The 20,640-nt window shown below is 32.5% G+C and overlaps 1 protein-coding gene across 1 annotated transcript in view; it reads left to right on the forward strand.

Annotated features, from left to right (window-relative positions):
• Positions 1–20,640, forward strand: part of LOC126883121 (exosome RNA helicase MTR4) — a 79,469-nt gene that overhangs the window by 19,993 nt on the left and 38,836 nt on the right. The window contains exons 4-11 of the mRNA XM_050648365.1: positions 2,479–2,653; positions 5,008–5,322; positions 5,379–5,625; positions 9,230–9,522; positions 13,579–13,642; positions 13,695–13,907; positions 19,988–20,160; positions 20,286–20,480. Of these exons, the coding sequence (XP_050504322.1) occupies positions 2,479–2,653; positions 5,008–5,322; positions 5,379–5,625; positions 9,230–9,522; positions 13,579–13,642; positions 13,695–13,907; positions 19,988–20,160; positions 20,286–20,480 (1,675 nt within the window). The remainder of the gene's footprint in view (positions 1–2,478; positions 2,654–5,007; positions 5,323–5,378; positions 5,626–9,229; positions 9,523–13,578; positions 13,643–13,694; positions 13,908–19,987; positions 20,161–20,285; positions 20,481–20,640) is intronic.

Below are 20,640 nucleotides of genomic sequence, written 5' to 3' on the forward strand. Positions count from 1 at the left end.
GTTATCGAAAATCCGGGTTAGCCGGAGAAAATGGTAAAAATTAATAAAATATGGTATGCTTACAGATAAACTCCGTTATAATTGTCACACAGACACTGGTAAACCACGTTCGCATTCCACACAAAACCACACATACAAAGCGTCGTCAAAAGTCTCATTTTTAGCTTTATTAGCTTTGCACCGATTAAACTGTCTTTTGTTATCATTTTGAAAAAAAAAATTCTTCGATTTTAGTTCTATTTTTCTTCCAATCCGATACTGTAGATGTACCGACACCATAATATAATGCTGCAAGATTCACCTTTATCAATTCTACTTAATGCTTCTAGTTTCTTTTCCATTGTCACTACAACATTTTTACGTTTTGTTGCCCTTATAGACAAAAGACACACAAACACAAAATCTGAATAAATTTACGAACGATTACAAAACGGAAGCGAACAATAATATGACTTTACTACACATAATACCGTCTCTGATGTTATGTTATTTAATAAAAGTGATGACTAAGACCATTGTTAAAAAAAGAATTTTAATAGTCTTTTCTAAACAATGCTAACACAGACAGTTTCAAAAAAATAAAGGATAATACAGGTGCATGTTGTTTTCGACAATGAATGTGGTGTACCATGAGTCATTTTTACTATGTTACATGTAGTTCAATCCGGTTCCATTATCTCTCAAATATTATATTACATAGAGTTGGTACAAAACCTCGTGAACCTTGAAAATGCGTATGTATAAACGAAATAAAATGAAGCCAAAAACATACGACTATTTTATTTGCTGCGAATTGCGCGGCAGGGTCCCATCTGCACCCTGATTGCCCTGATATTTTCAGTAATGTCGGATTCATCAATCGTTTCGTTCGTATATTGACGTCACCAAATGAATGAATTAGGTTTACGAGATTTTGTAACAGCAATACATTTTTATTGTTGAAATGTTTGTTTGATAAAAATCGGTCCGGGTTAGCCGGAGTTCCGGGTTATCGGGGGCCGACTTATCGGGGTTCCACTGTATTTATCTTCATACCATGTTTACACACATACCATGTGAACATACCATGTTTACACAATGCGTTATTCCGCATCTGCAGGTTATTTTGCAACTCTACTGCTTTTTCTGAAATCACAACTACGTCATCTGTGAATGCACATTCCGAAATGGTTATACTTTGAAGATTCCTGTACCCTACATGGCTACATGCAATTTCTTTAGTTGCAGTGTACAATCTTTCATGATTTCGTCCATAAAGATGTTGAAGAGGGTTGGACTCATGACACCTCCTTGCCTTAGTCCTTCAGTTGTTTCGAATTCTCTTGATTTCATGTTTTTATGTATTATGTACTTCCTATTTCTCTTTTATAAACTGTTGATGATTTCAACTAGCTTTTCGTTAACACCTCTTCTTATCAAGCTGTCCCACACAGTTTTTCGTTTCGAATGCCTGTTCTAGGTATATGAAGGCCATATATGCTTTGTTTTTAGACAGTAAAGTTTTTTCAATTATTTGTTTTACCGTGAAAATATGATCTTGTACTCCACGTCTCTTTCAACTCTTTATACAGCCTCTCTGTGCTTCATTTAAAGTAGTTTCTGTAATGTTTCTGAGCTTTTGTTCTAGTATTGTTTCATAGACTGTGAGTGAAGAGCATAACAGTGTAATTCCTCAATAGTTGTTACAACCTTTGGGGTCTCCTTTCTTATATATCAGCAATATTACTCCTACCTTCTAGTCCTTCGGTGTTGTTTCCTATTTATATGATTCTTTGAATATTTCGGCTAATTGTTGTATACCTTTCATTCCCATGTATTTCAGCATTTCCGGTGGTATGTGGTCGTGTCAGGGCGCCTTTCCGTTTTTAAGTTTGCCTATTGCTTCTACTGTATCTTCGATTGTTATCTCGATGCTTATCCGCTGTTCCTCACTACCTGCCTCTTTACTGTTTTCTTCTTTCCTATCCTCTTTTGTGGTAGTTAATAATTCTTGGAAGTGTTGCCGCCATCTTTCAATAATTTCTTCTTCTTCTGTGATTATTTTTCCGTCTTTGTTTTTAATTCTTATATAGTTGCTAGGTTTTCTGTTTTCTTTTTCTGAACTCTTTTCCTTTTCTGTTTTTGTCATATCTCTTACTGTATATCTTGCCTCTTTATATCTGTTTTAGTTGTTTTCTGTTTAGTTTCCTAAGTTCCTCTTCTTCCAAAGTTTTTTCTTAATTTTCACTTGTTGTTTTATTTCGGCATTCCACCAGCGTGTTTGTTTCACCTTGCTATTCTTTTTACAAATGCCACAGCCACATACTTTTTTCTCTGCTTCCAATAATATATTTTTAAATGCTTGCCATTTTTGTTCTAGGTTGTTATTACTATCAATAATCTTAACCAAAACTTGCTGTTATAGAGGAAATGCAATACTTTTCTGTTTATTTCAGATAATGGGAGATTCTAGTGTACATATTTTATTATATTTCTTAGGTATGCCATAGCAACAAGTTTGAAGAACAAGCAGAGAGTAATATATACCACACCCATTAAAGCATTGTCAAATCAGAAGTATAGGGAATTTTTTGATGAGTTTAAAGATGTGGGATTGGTCACAGGTGACGTCACAATAAATCCTAGCGCTTCATGTCTAATTATGACAACTGAAGTAAGTAATATGTTTTTGTATATATGATATGATATTTCGTAAACCAGCGATTTTAGAGAAAAATCCCGAAACAGGTCGATTTTTATTTTTAAATTATGATATTTTGGCATATATGTCATACTAGTGACGTCATCCATCTAGGTGTGATGACGTAATCGATGATTTTTTTAAATGGGAATATCGGTCATGTGCTAGCTCAGTTGAAATGTCATTCAGTTCTCTATTTAGTAATATAAACATTTATATAATTATTTGTACAGGGCGTCCAAAATTTTTTTTTAAATTAAATTATTTTACAAAAAAAAGAAGAATGTGTGTAATTTAAAATACATTTTTCTGTTGCCCAAAAACAAAAAAAAATGTTTATTTCACAAATAAACATTGCTTTTCGATTAAATTCAATGTTCATGCCAGCTCCCACCAACCATCTGCATCTTGGAAGTTTGAACATTTAATGTAAGCGAAAAGCAATGTTTATTTGTGATATAAACATTTTTTTCTGATTTCTGACAGCAATAAAATGTATTTTTATGAAGCAAATTACGTTCTTCTTTTTTTTTCAAAAAATTTAATAAAAATTTTTTTTTGGGCACCCTTTATAAATAATTATGTAAATGTTTACATTACCGAATAGAGAATTGAATAACCTTTCAAATGAGCTAGCACACGACCCCTTTTCTCATTTAAAAAAATCATCGATTATGTCATCACGCCCAGATGGATGACGTCACTAGTATGACATACAGTCCCTGGCCATATTATTATGACCACCTATGAATTTTTACAAAAATCAACTATTCCACTAGGTACGGTTTTTTTTTAAATATGATTTTTAAATTTAATGTTGTTATGAAATGTTAATGTTATGCATTAACCATAATATATTTAATAATAAACAGCAATAAAATAGTTGAAAATATTACATATTTATATTTTTTAATATTTTGTTCAACTTCTGACCTTAATCAGATGGAAAATATTTGGAAGCTTTTAAAACGAGAAATTTCCGATGAAAAGGTCACTAACAAAATTGTTTTGATTAAAGGACTAATATATCGTTGAAACCACAATGACAAATTGAAGCAAAAAAAATTTAACTGCATCCAAAGTATGCCAAGATGGGTACTAGCGGTCATCAAAGTTAAAGGGGGCTCAGCAAAATATTGAAATAATAAAAATATGTGATATTTTTAAATGTTTTATTGGTGTTTATTATTAAATATAATACATTTAATAATAACCAGCAATAAACCTTTGAAAATATCACATATTTGTATTTTTTTAATATTTTGCTGAGTCCCCTCTAACTTTGATTACCGCTAGTACCCATCTTGGCATACTTTGAATGCAGTTAAATTTTTTTTGCTTCAATTTGTCAATGTGGTTTCAACGATATATTAATTCTTTAATCAAAACAATTTCGTTAGTGATCTTTTCATCGGAAATTTATCGTTTTAAAAGCTCCCAAATATTTTCTGTCTGATTAAGGTCAGAAGTTTAACATAATATTAAAAAAATATAAATATGAAACATTTTCAAATATTTTATTGCTGTTTATTATTAAATGTATTATAATTAATAAATAACATTAACATTGCATAACAAAATTAAATTTAAAAATCATATTTTAAACAAAACGTTCTTAGTGGAATAGTTGATTTTTGTAAAAATTCATAGGTGGTCATAATAATATAGCCAGGGACTGTATATGCCAAAATGTCATAATTTAAAAATAAAAATTGACCTGTTTCGGGATTTTTCCTTAAAGTCGCCGGTTTACGAAATAACGAATTTATTCCTTTCATTTGCACCATACTCCATACTGTATAGTCTAATGAATTAAGAATTAATTGGGTGAGATTTTCAGTGTATTGTACTTTAAGATAAGGGTTTTTTTGGTTTTTTATCAACAACTTTTTTAATGTATCTGGTTGTTACTGTAGAGAAAATATTGAAAAGTTATTTCTATTTTTTAATTTACTGATGGCTCTATTTTCAGAATTTCTCGTGTCTTCTGTTGGCATACATTCAAATTTGATCTCAAAATTATTTTGCTTTGTAGACTTTTAAAGAGACCTTTCCAGGTTTCTTGGAAGTCTTCTATCATTGAAGGGTCTAGGACACTGATTCAACAACAAGTTATTTCTATTTTTTAATTTACTGATGGCTCTATTTTCAGAATTTCTCGTTTCTTCTGTTGGCATACATTCAAATTTGATCTCAAAATTATTTTGCTTTGTAGACTTTTAAAGAGACCTTTCCAGGTTTCTTGGAAGTCTTCTATCATTGAAGGGTCTAGGACACTGATTCTTTGTGAGTATTTCTTATGTAGATGATGAAATTATAATTTTCAGATTTTACGTAACATGTTATACAGAGGGTCAGAAATCATGCGGGAAGTGGGCTGGGTGATATTCGACGAAATACACTACATGCGTGATAAAGAAAGAGGTGTCGTATGGGAAGAAACTTTAATTTTACTGCCACACAATGTACATTTTGTCTTTTTGTCAGCAACGATTCCGAACGCTAGACAATTCATCGAATGGGTGTCTCATTTACATCAGCAACCTTGCCACGTCGTTTATACCGATTACAGACCCACTCCCCTACAGCATTTTATATATCCAGCTGGAGGAAATGGAATCCACATGGTGGTAGATGAGACTGTAAGTATCGCCTGCTTCTAAGATGCTCTTTCTTCAATCCTTCAATTCTGTTTCAGGGCACGTTTAAGGATGACAGCTACAACGCTGCCATGGCAGTGCTTCAAAACTCAGGCGATGCTGCCAAAGGTGATCAGAAAGGAAAAAAAGGGGGGTTCGCCAACAAGGACCCCACTCAAACTGATATTTTTAAAGTGGTCAAAATGATTATGGAACGGAATTTTGCACCAGTTATTGTGTTCAGTTTCAGCAAAAAGGACTGTGAGCTGTATGCCATGCAGATGACCAAGCTAGATTTTAACACAAGTAAGTAAATATTGCTATGATTCATTTTTTAAATAGGAGAAGTAAACTCAAAAGACAAATTCACATCCAATAATGTCACTAGAAAAATAACCAGATTCTTCTTCTTTTTTGATTAATCATGTCAGTCTTCGACAGTAATCGATAAATATTATATTATACTAATACGTCGCCAAAGAGTTCTAAAAACAACTGTTTTTTTTTATAAAAATGCAGACTATACATCTAAAAATTAAACCAATTACAAACAAGCATTACAGCGCGGTAAATTTGAATTACTCCTATTTAAAAAACGAGGTATAGTATACAGGGTGCAGGTCATAAATCACATATTCTGGGACTAAAAATAGTTCGATTGAACATAACTTACCTTAGTACAAATATGCATATAAAAAAAGTTACAGTCCTTTGGTTACAAAATGAAAATCGATTTTTTCCAATATATCAAAAACTATTAGAGATGTTTTATTGAAAATGGACATGTGGCATTCTTATAGCAGGAACATCTTAAAAAAATTGTATTGACATTTGTTCACCCCATAAAAATTTTATGGGGGTTTTGTTCCCTTAAACCCCCCAAACTTTTGTGTACGTTCCAATTAAATTATTATTGTGGTACCACTAGTTAAACACAATGTTGTTACAACGTTTTTGCCTCTTAGTACTTTTTCGATAAGCCAGTTTTTATCCTGATTACCACATAGAGACCTGGTAATAATATGAAAATTTATTTATAATTTACATTTTTAGGTACATTTTGATGAAACATATTAAAAAAGAAGCCACATCTCGATAAAAGGTGGCTTATCGAAAAAATACTAAGAGGCAAAAAAGTTTTAAAAACATTGTGTTTAACTACTGGTATGCTTTTTCTCATTGAACATGACGTCTCATCTGACTCTACAGTCAGTTTTTCGATTTCTTTCTAACGCACTAAATTGCATGTGACAGAAAAAAACGCACGTCGGTTATTACATTTCATCGGTGACATTTATAACATTTATTCTAGTTGTCAATAGATGGCGCTATAATCGAAAAAAAAATATTTAGGAATTATATAATATATCTACGAATATAATCTCTACAATTTATAAGACTATACAAATCAAAGAAAATACAATTTTATAAATGCATAAACAATATTGATTTGTTTTTATGCCAAATTGCAAATAAAATGTGACAACTGTCAGATTTAACTAAAATGTCATGTCACTAAAATGTATATTATCACGGACTTACCTTTTTTTTCTATCATTTGTGACGCACTGAAAAATGCTCATGAAAAGAAGTACCATAATAATACTAGAAATAGTATCAGACTAGTACCAGAAAATACCATAATAATAATTTAATTGGAACGTACACAAAAATTTAGGGGGGTAAGATATTCCTGCCAAAAGAATGCCGCATGTCCATTTTTAATAAAAAATATCTACTAATTTTCGATATACATATTGAAAAAAATCAATTTTCATTTTGTAATTTTAAAGGGCTGTAACTTTTTTATGTGCACATTTGTCCTAAACTTAGGTTCAATAGATCTATTTTTGGTCCCAGAATATGTGATTTAATTTATGACCTGCATTTTTGTTACACCCTGTATATTATATAAATAGTAAAATAAATTGATTAGTCATTTACACACATACTTCATTTAAAATGTTTTATCTTTACATCCAGGTAAATCGCCTAAGCAATTTTAATGACTTGTTTATTCTTTTATGCTCTACCTCTCTTCGTCAATCTTTCTCCCTCTCTCTTTCACTCACACCCTCATTCCATTCCCTCCTTTTTCTCTGTATATTTGTCACTCTCTTTGCTTACTTGCTTTTTCACAATTCCTCCTCCATCCCTCTCTGTTTCTTTCTCATTATATCTATCTCTTTTTCAAGCTCCCTCCCTCTTTCTCTTTCCACCATACCTTTCTCTTTTCATCCATCTTTCTCCTTATATCCCTTCACTTCCAATCTCGCCTTTTTCCTCACCTCTTCTCTCTCCTGCTCTCTTACTTGCTCTCTCTGTGTATCTGTCATTCTTCTGTTTCACTTTTTTGCTTTTTCACAATTTGTCTTCTCTGCACCCTCTCAAGTTCTTTTTGTCTTTATATCTGTCTCTTGTTCAAGCTTCGTCCCTTTCCCATCTTATTTCCTCTTCCCACTGCTCTTCCTTCCTCCCTCTTTGTTTCTACTCATATCTCTCCTTTCTCCCATTTCTCTCCTTAATTTCCACTCACTAATCATTCTGTCCTTTCTTTCTCTGTATAACCGTCACTTTATCTTTGCTTGTTTGCTTTTTCACAATTTTATCTCCATTCCTCTTAGTGTTTTCTTCTTTATATCTGTCTCTGTTTCAAGCTTTTATGTGTCTTTATCTCACTATTTTCTTTCTCTCCATCCCTCTTTCTCCTTATATCCCTCGCGATCCCATCTCTCTTTCCTTCCTCACCCTTATGTCTCCGTCAATATTTTTCCCTCTCTCCTTCTCTCCCACTCTCTCCTTTCTCTCTGTATAACCATTACTCTGTCTCTCTCTCTCTCTTTGCCTGTTTGCCTTTTCACAGTTTCACCTCTTTCCATTCCTTTTTCTCTTTACCTCTGTCTCAAGATCACTCCTTATGTCTCTACCCCCAGTTCTTTCTGTCTCTCTTTTTCCCTTATACCTCTCCCCATCCCATCTCTCTTTCCTCTCTGACCTTTCTCTGTCCGTCAATATTTCTCCCTCTCCTTCATTCACCTTACTTTCTCTCTGTATATCTATCTTTTCACAATCCCTCCCTCTCAATTTCTTTCTCTTTATGTGTCTCTCGTTCCTAGCTATCTCTCTATTATTTTCTCTTCCCATTCCTCATTTTCTTTATCTTTCTTCTTATATCTCTCCCTTTTCCTTGTATATCTCTCAGTATCTATTTCAGTTGTTTGCTTTTTCACAATCCATCCTCTCAATATCCCTCTCAATTTTTTTTCTTTATATGTTTCTTTCTCTCTCTCTCTCTCTCTCTCTCTCTCTCTCTCTCTCTCTCTCGCGCTGTATTTATCTATTCTATTTCTCAAGATGCTTGTCATTATTTGTATGTGGTGTTCAGTAGCATGATTCCTCTGTAGTTACTGGTATCCCTTGGGTCTACTTTTTCGTATATCGTTATTATAGGACCCTTTCTCTACTCCATAGGCATATTTTCTGACTTTCATATATTTGTGAATCCGATGTGTCAGTTCTTCTCCACTATTTTTTATTAATTCATTATTAATTTCATTCGGTCCTACGCTTTTTCTAGTGTCAATCTATTCAGTGCCTCAGTAAGTTCCTTGTACGTGTGAGCGTTTTCTTCGTCGTCTCTTTCATCCCTTATCTCTACTTCCTCAATATTCCTGTATCGTTTGATTTTGTACCAGTTAGAGAAATGCACATGGTTAGGGTACATGGCGTACAATGGGTGTGCGTTATGTAGCAGACGAGAGGCGAGTCTCCGGCGCCTGAAAACTGGAACTGCTCGACTACGGGAATAAACCCAGACAGAAAATTCTGGTCCTCCAGGTTGGGGGTTGTGCTTATCAAAATTAGTTGCTTAAAACAATATATTATAGTAATATATAAAACAAAATTGCAGCTGCAGAAAAACAACTCGTCGATGAAGTCTTCAACAATGCCATGGACGTATTATCAGACGACGATAAACAACTACCACAAGTCGAGAACCTTCTGCCGTTGTTAAGAAGAGGAATAGGCATCCATCACGGTGGTTTGTTGCCGATTTTGAAGGAAACCATCGAGATTTTATTCGGCGAGGGGCTCATAAAAGCGCTATTTGCCACAGAAACGTTCGCTATGGGTTTAAATATGCCTGCAAGAACTGTGTTGTTTACTGGAATGAGGAAATTTGATGGCAGTGAGTACAGATGGGTAAGTTTTCTTGTTGATGAACTGTTTTCATATCGCTATTTTTCATTATACGAGAGTCATCCATAAAAAAAAGTAACAACGACCGGGACCTCCACCTTCGAAGGCTGCTAGGCCGACATTGAGCAATGCACCGAGGCAAAAGTGATGGGATGAGAGAGAGGGATAGTTGATCCCAGCACGTCGCACTTTCTCAGTGGCATAGGTAACCTTTTACGAAGAGGTAACGAATGGCCCTCGTAGTATACTACAATCAGATGCAAAAAGACGCAACGGAGAACATTTTGGTCAAATCCAAAGTATGTATTTCAATTTTTTTATTTTTAGCCCTATTTTGATCATTTTTTTAGCACACTGTATAAATTTATAAATTTTAATTTGGTGTAGTCAGTTTTTTGATAAAATTTTATATTGTGAGTTATTGTGCGGGCACAGCATATAAAACGCAACAGCAGTAAACGCATTACTGCGCAGATCTTCGGCCATTTTTCGCGTAGTACCAGACAGTATAGAAAATCGATAGTGTTGCCGATTTGTACATAATTTTCAGATTTACTTAACTTTTATGACATTCTGATAATAAATATTTTTTAACATAATTTTATACGTATGCCTGTGGAAATTATGTCAATAATTGGGACGTAACACAAAATATTGACGATGAACGGCGATTATATTGTTAATCTTTTGCAGAAATTCCAGAAAATATTCAAAAATAATCTCTTACGGGTAATAAAGTTAGTGCAAAAACTGATACTGCAGCAATGCAGAAATAAAAAAAATCACGTTTTCTTAGATATCGTTGTCTGTCGACGTTTAAAAGCGATCTGTGAGCAAATATTAAATTAGTGTTAGCAAAAGTGAAGAAGTAAAAGAATGTTACTTCTTTCAAACAGACAAAAAATGTTAAACTATTTTAATCACATAAAGTCTTTATTTTTACAAGATGAGAATGAGGAAATTTTATTTGAAAGCGTTCCAGATATAGTTTTATTATAGTAATATATTACATATAATTTTGTTACAAGTATTTTTGAATTAACAAGTTGAATAAAATAACTTTTTTCTTAATGTATTTTTATTACCCTTAGAAACTACCAAGATCAAAAATTTTAACATAATTTTTGGCAAAATCTGATTTGGCTTAATATAATTTCATATAGTGACATCGGCAACATTGATGAACGAACACATCACATCCCCACTGAGATGTACTACGCGAAAAATGGCGACTCTGTACTTTTCAACTTCAAAGGCGGCATCGGGGAGTGTCCTTGCTGGTCTACTTTATTATGCTGTGGTACGGGGTTAATTAAAACGTGGTTTTTTTATCCTAACTTTGAAATACCCTGTGGAATAATTCAAATTTTCGCAAAACGTTAGTTTTCGGTTGCAACCATGTCTCCTAAGCATTGTGTTTTTTGTTTCATGTCAAAATGTGCATTGCTTCATTTTTTAGAGCCAAATAAATTTGCCACCCACAATTTAGGACTTTTTTAATTATGATTATTTTGGAGTTATTTTGTAATACGACGAGGTGACTGTTATCGTTATGTCATATTGACACTTACATTTTGTTTACCTGTGATTGATCATGGTTCTTAGTGTCTAAGATTGTGCGAAAGCCGTTGCTCTGGTGAAAGATGGGCGAAATTATGCATATGTGGCTAGAACACTACAAACACACTCATCGCTCTACCATACAAAGGGTAGTGGAACGTTTTATACGAACTGGAACAAACAAGCGGGAAGTGGCAGAAAGCGCAAAACTACCGCTTTAGATGATCGTTTTATACGAGTCAACGCTTTGCGGGATCGTCATTTAACAGCGGTGCCAACAAGAAATCAGCTTCAAGAGGTTCGAGGCAATAATGTAAGTGTATTTACAGTTCGTCGACGATTACATGAATTTGGTTTGCAAAGTTGCAGACCAGCAACTGGGCCCAAATTACTTCCACGGTACAGAGTGGCTAGACTACAATTTTCCAGGGAACATTTACATTGGAATTTAGGACAATGGAGCAATGTTCTTTTTGAAGGAAGAAGAAAAGTATATTAAAGTGTGTAAATATATTTAATTTCCTTAGCTAAGCGCTTTCGACAAAAATGTCATCTTCAGAGCTAATGGTCAAAGTATAAAAAAGTACCACTACTTAGAGTTGTGTGTGTGCATCATATTTTAAAATTTTGTCTGCTGTGATGATTGATAAAAATCATATATAACATCGGTTTACAACGTTCTTCGACGTCTTCCGACTTCCAATCGCCATTTCGTTCTGTCATTCCATAGATCGTCCTCGAGTTCTCTGTCCCTGATTTCTCTATCAACTCCTTCTCTCCAATTTCTTCTAGGCCTTCCTGGTCTGCGCCTTCCTTAAGGATATTGATAAAAATCAATTTTGATTAAATCCATTTTCATCATCCGGTGTTTTTATTTTCAATCACAGCAGACAAAATTTCAAAATATGATGCACACACACACAACTCCAAGTATTGGTACTTTTTTATACTTTGTCCATTAGCTCTGATGATGACATTTTTGTCGAAAGCGCTTAGCTAAGGAAATTAAATATATTTACACACTTTAATATACTTTTCTTCACTTCCTTCATTCATTCAAGTGTGTACAAAATTGTTCTTTTTACGGATGAGTCGAGATACTGTCTTCACTCATCAGATGGGAGAGAACGAGTATGGCGTCGAACTGGAGAGAGATTTGCGGAGTGCGCTTTCAGTCCCCGCGTTAGCCATGGAGGGGGTTCGGTGATGGTACGGGCAGGAATATCCCGAGAGGCGCACACTGAATTGGTATTTATTGAGGGTTCGTTGACTGCACACCGGTATATTGAGGAAATTTTAGCGAATCCCGTAGTACCCTTTTATCAATATATCGGCGATGATTTTCTATTAATGCAAGATAATGCGCGACCCCACTGTGCAATCTGTGTCACACAATATTTAGAGGAAGTTGGTATTAATAAAATGAACTGACCAGCGTGTTCGCCAGATCTGAACCCAATAGAGCACGTTTGGAACATGCTTGTTAGAAATATTAGTGGTCGCAAAGTCGCACCAGCCTCAATTAACGAACTTCGCTTGGCTCTAGAAGAGGAATGACAAAACATCCAGCAAGATGATATTCGCAACCTCATAGACAACATGAGCTGACGTGTACAGGCAGTTATAGAGGCTTGGGGAGGCAATACAAAGTATTAAGTTATTTTTTAGTAGTTTTTATTTGTTATTTTCGTACTTAGGTTAAGTGACATTTAAGTTGTTTTTTTTATGTTTTGTTATTGTTATCTTTGTTCATTAAAACCAAGATCATGTCCTTGCTTTTAATCATTATTTAAATACAGCGCTTCTGGGATGTCGATATGACATTCCTTCGATATCAGTCACCAAAGCCCCATCGTCATAATATTACAAATTAATATAAAAGATATTGGTAATAATAGGAAAGAAAAGTCGTAAATTGTGGGTGGCAAAGTCATTTCGCTCCTAAAAAGAAACCAATCCATATTTTCACATGAAACAAAGAACATAATACTTATAAGACGTGGTTGCAACCGAAAAACAAGGTTTAACGAAAATCCACTAACGGAATGATTCCACAGGATGTTTCAAAGTTAGGATAAATAACCACCTTTCGATTAACCCCGTATAATTAGAAAATTTTATTAAAACACTCATTAGACCACATTAAAATTTAAAAAGTTTTACACAGTGTGCTACAAAATTTTATTAAAACACTCATTAGACCACATTAAAATTTATAAAGTTTTACACAGCGTGCTAAGAAAATCATCAAAATAGGGCTAAAAATAAAAAAACTGAAATACTTTGAATTTGACCAAAATTTTCTCCGTTGCGTTTTTTTGCATCTGAGTGTATATAAGTTTTTTATAGTAATAGTTCGGTTTGTAACGTGTTTTTATTACGTATACTTTATTTGTCGCAGCTTGTCATTGGTTATTTCCAACCAATGACAAGTTGAGATAAACACAGTACATAATTAGAAAATATCTTTCACCTGTATTTACCTTCGCTTGTCATTAGATTACTTCTGGAGAATACATCCAAATGTCTGGAAGGGCAGGAAGAAGAGGCCTGGACGATAAAGGTGACTAAATCACGTTACTTATGACATAATAGTAACTCTTAAAATCTTTAAGGTATCGTAATATTGATGGTGGACGAGAAAGTGCCTCCGGCAGCCGGTAGGAACATAGTTAAAGGTTTGCCGGACCCCATCAACTCCGCCTTCCATTTGACTTACAATATGGTACTGAACTTGCTAAGGGTCGAAGAAATCAATCCTGAGTATATGTTGGAGCGATCGTTCTTCCAGTTTCAGAATCAAGCTGCAATACCCGGATATTATGATGGTATGTAATATTTGTATTATTCAAAGATTAACATATATAAAGTCAATGGAAAAATTCCAATAGTTGTGTAAAAAAACTTCATAAAATATCGTGCAAAACGTTTTCGTTCTAGTTCAGAGCATCTTCAGTGCATAGAATGAAGTATTTCCACGTTAGATTAAGGTAAAAAAGTTAAAATTGTGACTGTGGATGAGAAAACATGTGGAGAATACTTACATTCTGCTAAGTAGTGGAAACTAGCACACTAATTAAAGTGGTGACATCATAATATATGTGTAATATACGTGGAACTCCTGGTAACTAAAGTGGTTCTAATCTTCAGGTTCTTTTCAATGTTAAGTAGTTAAGGGAGAATGAAACATCTTACCTCGACGAACACCAAGTTTATTCTAATCTTTTCATTGTATTATTTGACAATCGAACTATGTTATTTTTACAAATACACGGGTTGCTTATTCAGCACCCGTGGCTCAAAGATTCGTACACTAAATATTTAAATAAACAATCAAGGTAAATGTTAGTCGATATTACACAATCTTGACCCAGTTCGATATTGGATATTTTCTACCTATTGTAATACTTATGAAAATCTTTATCTCTCTTATTCCAGGACACCATCCTTCCTCTCTTTAAGATTTTTTTTATTATCTGATTTACGAAATTAAAAAAAATCTTAATTGGTATAAGGATAACTTTTACGGTGTGTTTACTAACAAATATATTTTTTATACTTCGTCAAAATTGTGTCATATTATTATACTGACCTATCCAAATGAAAGTGAAACTATGTACAAGTTTGCTTATTTTACACTTTCACTCCTATACGCCAATAAAACACAAACATTACCTTGAAAAATTAAACCTAAACATAAATACATATACATAATTTACAAACACAAACTTCGATAATGTAAAATATTGTCTATTCTTACATAATTCCTTTTCTTATTACTCGCGAAATTCTACACTCAGAAATTATATTTTATACTATACTTTGACTCAAAAATTTAAAAAGAAATTACAGCTTAAAACTCTTAAAATTTAATTTACTCTCCTAATTCTTATTCTGTTACTAGACTTTTATAAGACAATTCTTTTGATGTTCTCAAATTTTTATATATTCTTCTTTTAAAAATTCTCTCTTTTTTCTTCTACTTCTTCTTCTACTTTTTCTTTTTCTTCTTGTCAGGTACCTACTTCACACTAATAATATTTTTCTTTATTTTCTTTATACTTAGTACTTTCTTCATAGTGTACTATTAAACATAAATCTTCTTCTTATTCATATTTCTTCTTTGTTATCATTTACTTCATATTGCATATAATATCTTCCTTCATACATATTCATATCATTTTTCATAATTATATATTTATATATCATTTACTTTAAAAATTCTTCATTTTCTAACCCTTACCTACTTGGTGGGTATTTTTCCGCAACTTTATACCCTTGACTTTGCTTCCGGTCCTTTTGCACGTCCTTAGTCGTGAGAAGGTTAGTTCCAAAAAGACAAAATGGATAGTTGTGCGCTTAAAAAATCTTTTTCTACTTCTCGCATCCCTAAATTCCTGTCTGAACCTAGTGCTCCCCCTTAGTTGAGAATAGGATTACTTCAAAACAAAAACTGGGTATGCTAAAATCTTCTGATCTTCATTTTGTACCTTTTTCTTGACAAGAGTGTGTTTTTTTTTTTGGTTTGTCTAGATTGTCTTAAATTAATTATGCTTTTAATATATTAAAAAAAAAATCAGTTATCTCAATAATTTATCATAAAACATTAAACATCATATTTGTACTAAAATTCGACCGATATTAAAAAATCGAAATCTAAAAATTTTTGAAACTAAATCAAAACAAAAAGGATTGTTATCGGTATCTAAAAACTTCAGTATTCATTAATGAAAAAATTCGAAAGAAAGTGGTAATAAAAATAGACTATATTCTGTTAAAAAATTCACCAGAAATGCTCAGCTACCATCGCTGAATACCTAATACTGGTTCTACCTAATACCTAAGTCTGGTTCTGGGCTAAAAAATTTAAATCCTACTATTAAATCTGTCTCTGGGCTAAAAATATAATTAATCCTAATGTTTCTGTGTCTGGGCCGCGGACCCATAAAATATTTACTTAAAAAGGATTAGGAACGAAAACTTGTAAATATACGCTAAATAAATAATATGAGTTGGTGCTATCTACTAAATAATAGTTTTTTCTCTTATTCGCGCAATTAGTCACTTTATATTATACCGTCACAACACAATAGTCTTTTCTCTATTTCTCTAGTTATACCTGTTATAAAGCCTTACATAAATTATATTATTCATTCAAATATTTAAATATATTTCTAATATAAAAACTTAAAGTATATTTATATATAATATACATATGTCTCAAAATAATGTCTCCTTAGATATGTACTTCATTATTTTATCAATAACTTTTATGTCATTCAGTATTTCATTTTTTTTTTATAACATCTTACTAACTTGTCCTTAAATTTTCGTTTTGTCAAAATATTCATAGTTTATTCCGATTGCATCTATGAATGCTGTTTGAATCTTCGTTAGTCACTGTATGGGATAATATTCTTTGTAATTATAAAATGGATTCATTTAAAATCATTTCAATTGTCGATCATTTCAGTCTTACATAATTTTTCATAGTTTCTTTGCTATATTTTTCCTTTCTAGGTTTTATTTCTTTGTCATATCATCGGTAAATAAAAAATCTCTAAATCTTGCTTCTTAATCCTTGAGTTTATTCGGGAACTCAATATTCCGTCGAAATTATTCTTGTCCATTATATTGGATTTTCCATTTTGTTCCAACTTCTTAAAAATATTTTCTTTCCTTTTCTTATAAATAATCCAAATAATAATTCTTTCGATTATACTCTCAATAGGTATCTTGTTTTATTATAAAACTGTTTCTACACCTTTTTCTAGTGTATAATAATACAATTCATAGTTTTAAATCGTGTATATATCTTCTGTCAGCAAAATTCCTTATCATAGTATTTCTTTATCCGTGTTTTCACGGTCAAATAACGTCAACATTTGAAAATATGTAAATATAAATATACCTTCGCACAAATAAAAATCTTTAAATGGCATATTTTGCTTGATAGAAAAAAAAAATTGAAAATTAAATCATTATTTTTACGTATCATAGTATCATCAAATAGTTGCATTCTTTCTATTAAAAGAATTGCAAAATAACATTTTATTTTCGTTAACAATAAAACTTAATATCAAGTATCAATGTAGTTGATCAAAAACCATCTAAATCTAAATTATTGAATATATTTATATATGTACTTAGTAAAAACTCGAAAATTTAATTGATGACCTAATTTAATAATAATTATTGGATTCCAAAATAAAAATTATTCTTATGTTAGGCTATATGCAATATATGAGAAATATTAAAGCAATAAATACAATATAGTCAAATTACTCACACATCACGTACTTTTGTCCTTGTCCACCACTGTCCATTTCGTGGATGTGCGTCCTCCTGACGCCGCGTCGGCTGGTTCCATGGTTCCAGAATTCCCAATTTTCGTCCATGTCGACGTGTCTCCAATGTCTAGTCTGGTGGGCATCGCAAATTCCATCTATCAGCTAATAATATCTATGGGGGATAGATACTTTACCCCAATTTTCTTTTTTTCTTCCAGTTTCTCGTCGCTCCCATTGTTTTCGTTTAGATTTACTTAACTTTTTCTAACTTAAGTTTCCCTTATTTTAATTTTTCTTTTATTTTCCATCTTCTTATTTCTTAATTAACTTCTTCTTAAAATTTACACTTAACTAAGTACAATAACTACTTAACAAAGACCTTCTGGACCGCCATGTAATATATGTGGACTCCTGGTAACTAAAGTGGTTCTAATCTTCAGGTTCTTTTCAATGTTAAGTAGTTAAGGGAGAATGAAACATCTTACCTCGACGAACACCAAGTTTATTCTAATCTTTTCATTGTATTATTTGACAATCGAACTATGTTATTTTTACAAATACACGGGTTGCTTATTCAGCACCCGTGGCTCAAAGATTCGTACACTAAATATTTAAATAAACAATCAAGGTAAATGTTAGTCGATATTACACAATCTTGACCCAGTTCGATATTGGATATTTTCTACCTATTGTAATACTTATGAAAATCTTTATCTCTCTTATTCCAGGACATATGGTTTACATGTTAGATTTAATAAAAATATGGTGAATACCAGTCGATGTTAAAAGATTAAAATCAGTACATGCTTAAAGGGCAACATGCTTCCCTGCTCGAAAAACTAGGTACTTGCCAGTTCAATGGACACAGACCAACTGATAAAATAGGAAATGTACTTTCAATATGAGATGGCAGAGAGTGTCATGACAAGATAAGATAAAGTCAATTTTTGGTTAAGAACTTTAAAAAGTGTAGTTTTTAGTTCGGATTTTAATTAAAATGTAATGGTTGCTAATAACTGTTTGAAAATGTAATTAAAATTGTTGGTTCACACACACTTGGTTCAGTTTGTTTACTTCACTACCAATTACAAAATCCAAACTCATAGCTCGATATCTCGGTAAATTTAGATTCTCCATTACATATTGACATTAACACACACTTAGACCTATATTAGTTAACTTTCTTACTATTATTCATTCATACAATAACCACTTCGTTTAGAAGCCTATCATGGTATATTTCCTTGAATTATTTTATTCCATCGAAAACAAGCTAAAGTTCAATTAGATTTTGCTGCCACATATTTTATTTCCCCCTTTTCGTTATTAATTCCATTACATAATTTTATTCATTTTATTATTTAAAATTATTTCTTTAACATTTTCATTCACTTCCTGATTTGTATCAATATTTTTATTTGTATCCTCTCCATTATTTACAGACAGACTTAATCATTACAACAGTATGCAGCTAAATCTAAACACTTCCCATATTTTTAGGCAACCAATAGTACATATCTTTAAAACATATAAAATTAGAAGTTTGCTTTGTTTACCATCCAATCCTTCCACGTCAGGTCATTAATTGTTTACTATGTAGTATAATATATCTCATTTTATTATACTAAATTAAACTTTCACCTTATTATTTTACAACCGATGACGTCACACTTTTAACCATATATTATACCAACCTTAAATCCTACAATCCAAAAGCTTTTTTTTGGAATAGAGAGTTGCTAATTTAGACTTTACAATAGATTCTAATTTTTTAAACAATTTTAATTACATTTTCAGTTATTAACAACCATTACATTTTAATTAAAATCCGAACTAAAAACTACACTTTTTGAAGTTCTTAACCAAAAATTGACTTTATCTTATCTTGTCATGTCATATTGAAAGTGCATTTCCTATTTTATCAGTTGGTCTGTGCCCATTGAACTGGCAAGTACCTAGTTTTTCGAGCAGGGAAGCATGTTGCTCTTTAAGCATGTACTTTTTAATCTTTTAACATCGACTGGTATTCACCATATTTTTATTAAATTTAACATGTAAACCATATATTATGATATCACCACTTTAATTAGTGTGCTAGTTTCAACTACTTAGCAGAATGTAAGTATTCTCCACATGCTTTCTCATTAACAGTCACAATTTTAACTATTTTGCCTTAATCTAACGTGGAAATACTTCATTCTAGGCACTGAAGATGTTCTGAATTAGAACGAAAACGTTTTGCGCGACATTTTATGAAGTTTTTAATAAACGATTTTATATCAGTATACAACTTGAAGTTTTTACTTCTGTAGAAGTTTTTTATTAACATATATATTATATACTATTAGAACAAATATACTATAGTATTAGAACCATCAATATCAAAATTACTCAGTCTTTGGATTGATCCATGTCCAATTTTGCGAAGTCGAGCTTTCGACTTCCTCTCTGGAGTCTTCATCAAAGGAGTTTCCCGGGTTCCAGTCTAGTGATCCCCCAGATCACTTAACTAGTAAACTTTTAACTACACACTAGCGATGCTTCTAGTCGTGGACGGTCCATTTTACCGTCGAAGAATCTGGAAGCAGTATTGATTCATGTGTTGTTTATTTTTTTAGATTATAACGAAAAATTAGAACTTTTCAATTCGCTTGAAATCAAAGATGAAGAGCGAATACAGTCTTATCACGTAATTAGAACAGAGTTAGACCTGTTGGGTGTCAAGTTTAGGACATATCTCACAAGCTCGCAATATTTGTTGCCGTTTCTTCAACCTGGTAGACTTTTAAAGGTAAGTGAAACAACATTCTTGCATGTCACTTGCATGTCACCCCTAGCCCTGACAAGGGCTCAAGGAATTAGGAGGATGTATCAAACAGTCATACACCAAATAAATAAATAATGGTTAACTCGTAGATAAAATCGACTGAAGATGAATACGATTGGGGCGCTGTGGTTAACTTCAAAAAGGTCCAAGAGATTATTCCGGGGCGCAAAAATAAACAAGGACAAAGCAAAACCCAAACTAAAGTCAAAGTGGATATTTTGTTACACGTATTACCAGAAAATAGCGATGAAACGATGATACCGAAACCGTGTTTGGAAGACCAGGTAAGTCTTTTTGTATACAAAAACTCATAACATAAAGTAAATAAGTTTCTTTTTAATATTGGGGATGTTCTTTCCTTTTTTATTTCTTGACTGGCTTTACAACTCGGGGTGATTCTTCACCTCATCCACTATGGCCATATATCTTCTACGATCTTGCGCT

The sequence above is a fragment of the Diabrotica virgifera genome, chromosome 4, assembly GCF_917563875.1.
Source record: "Diabrotica virgifera virgifera chromosome 4, PGI_DIABVI_V3a".
Classification (NCBI taxonomy): Eukaryota; Metazoa; Arthropoda; class Insecta; order Coleoptera; family Chrysomelidae; genus Diabrotica; species Diabrotica virgifera.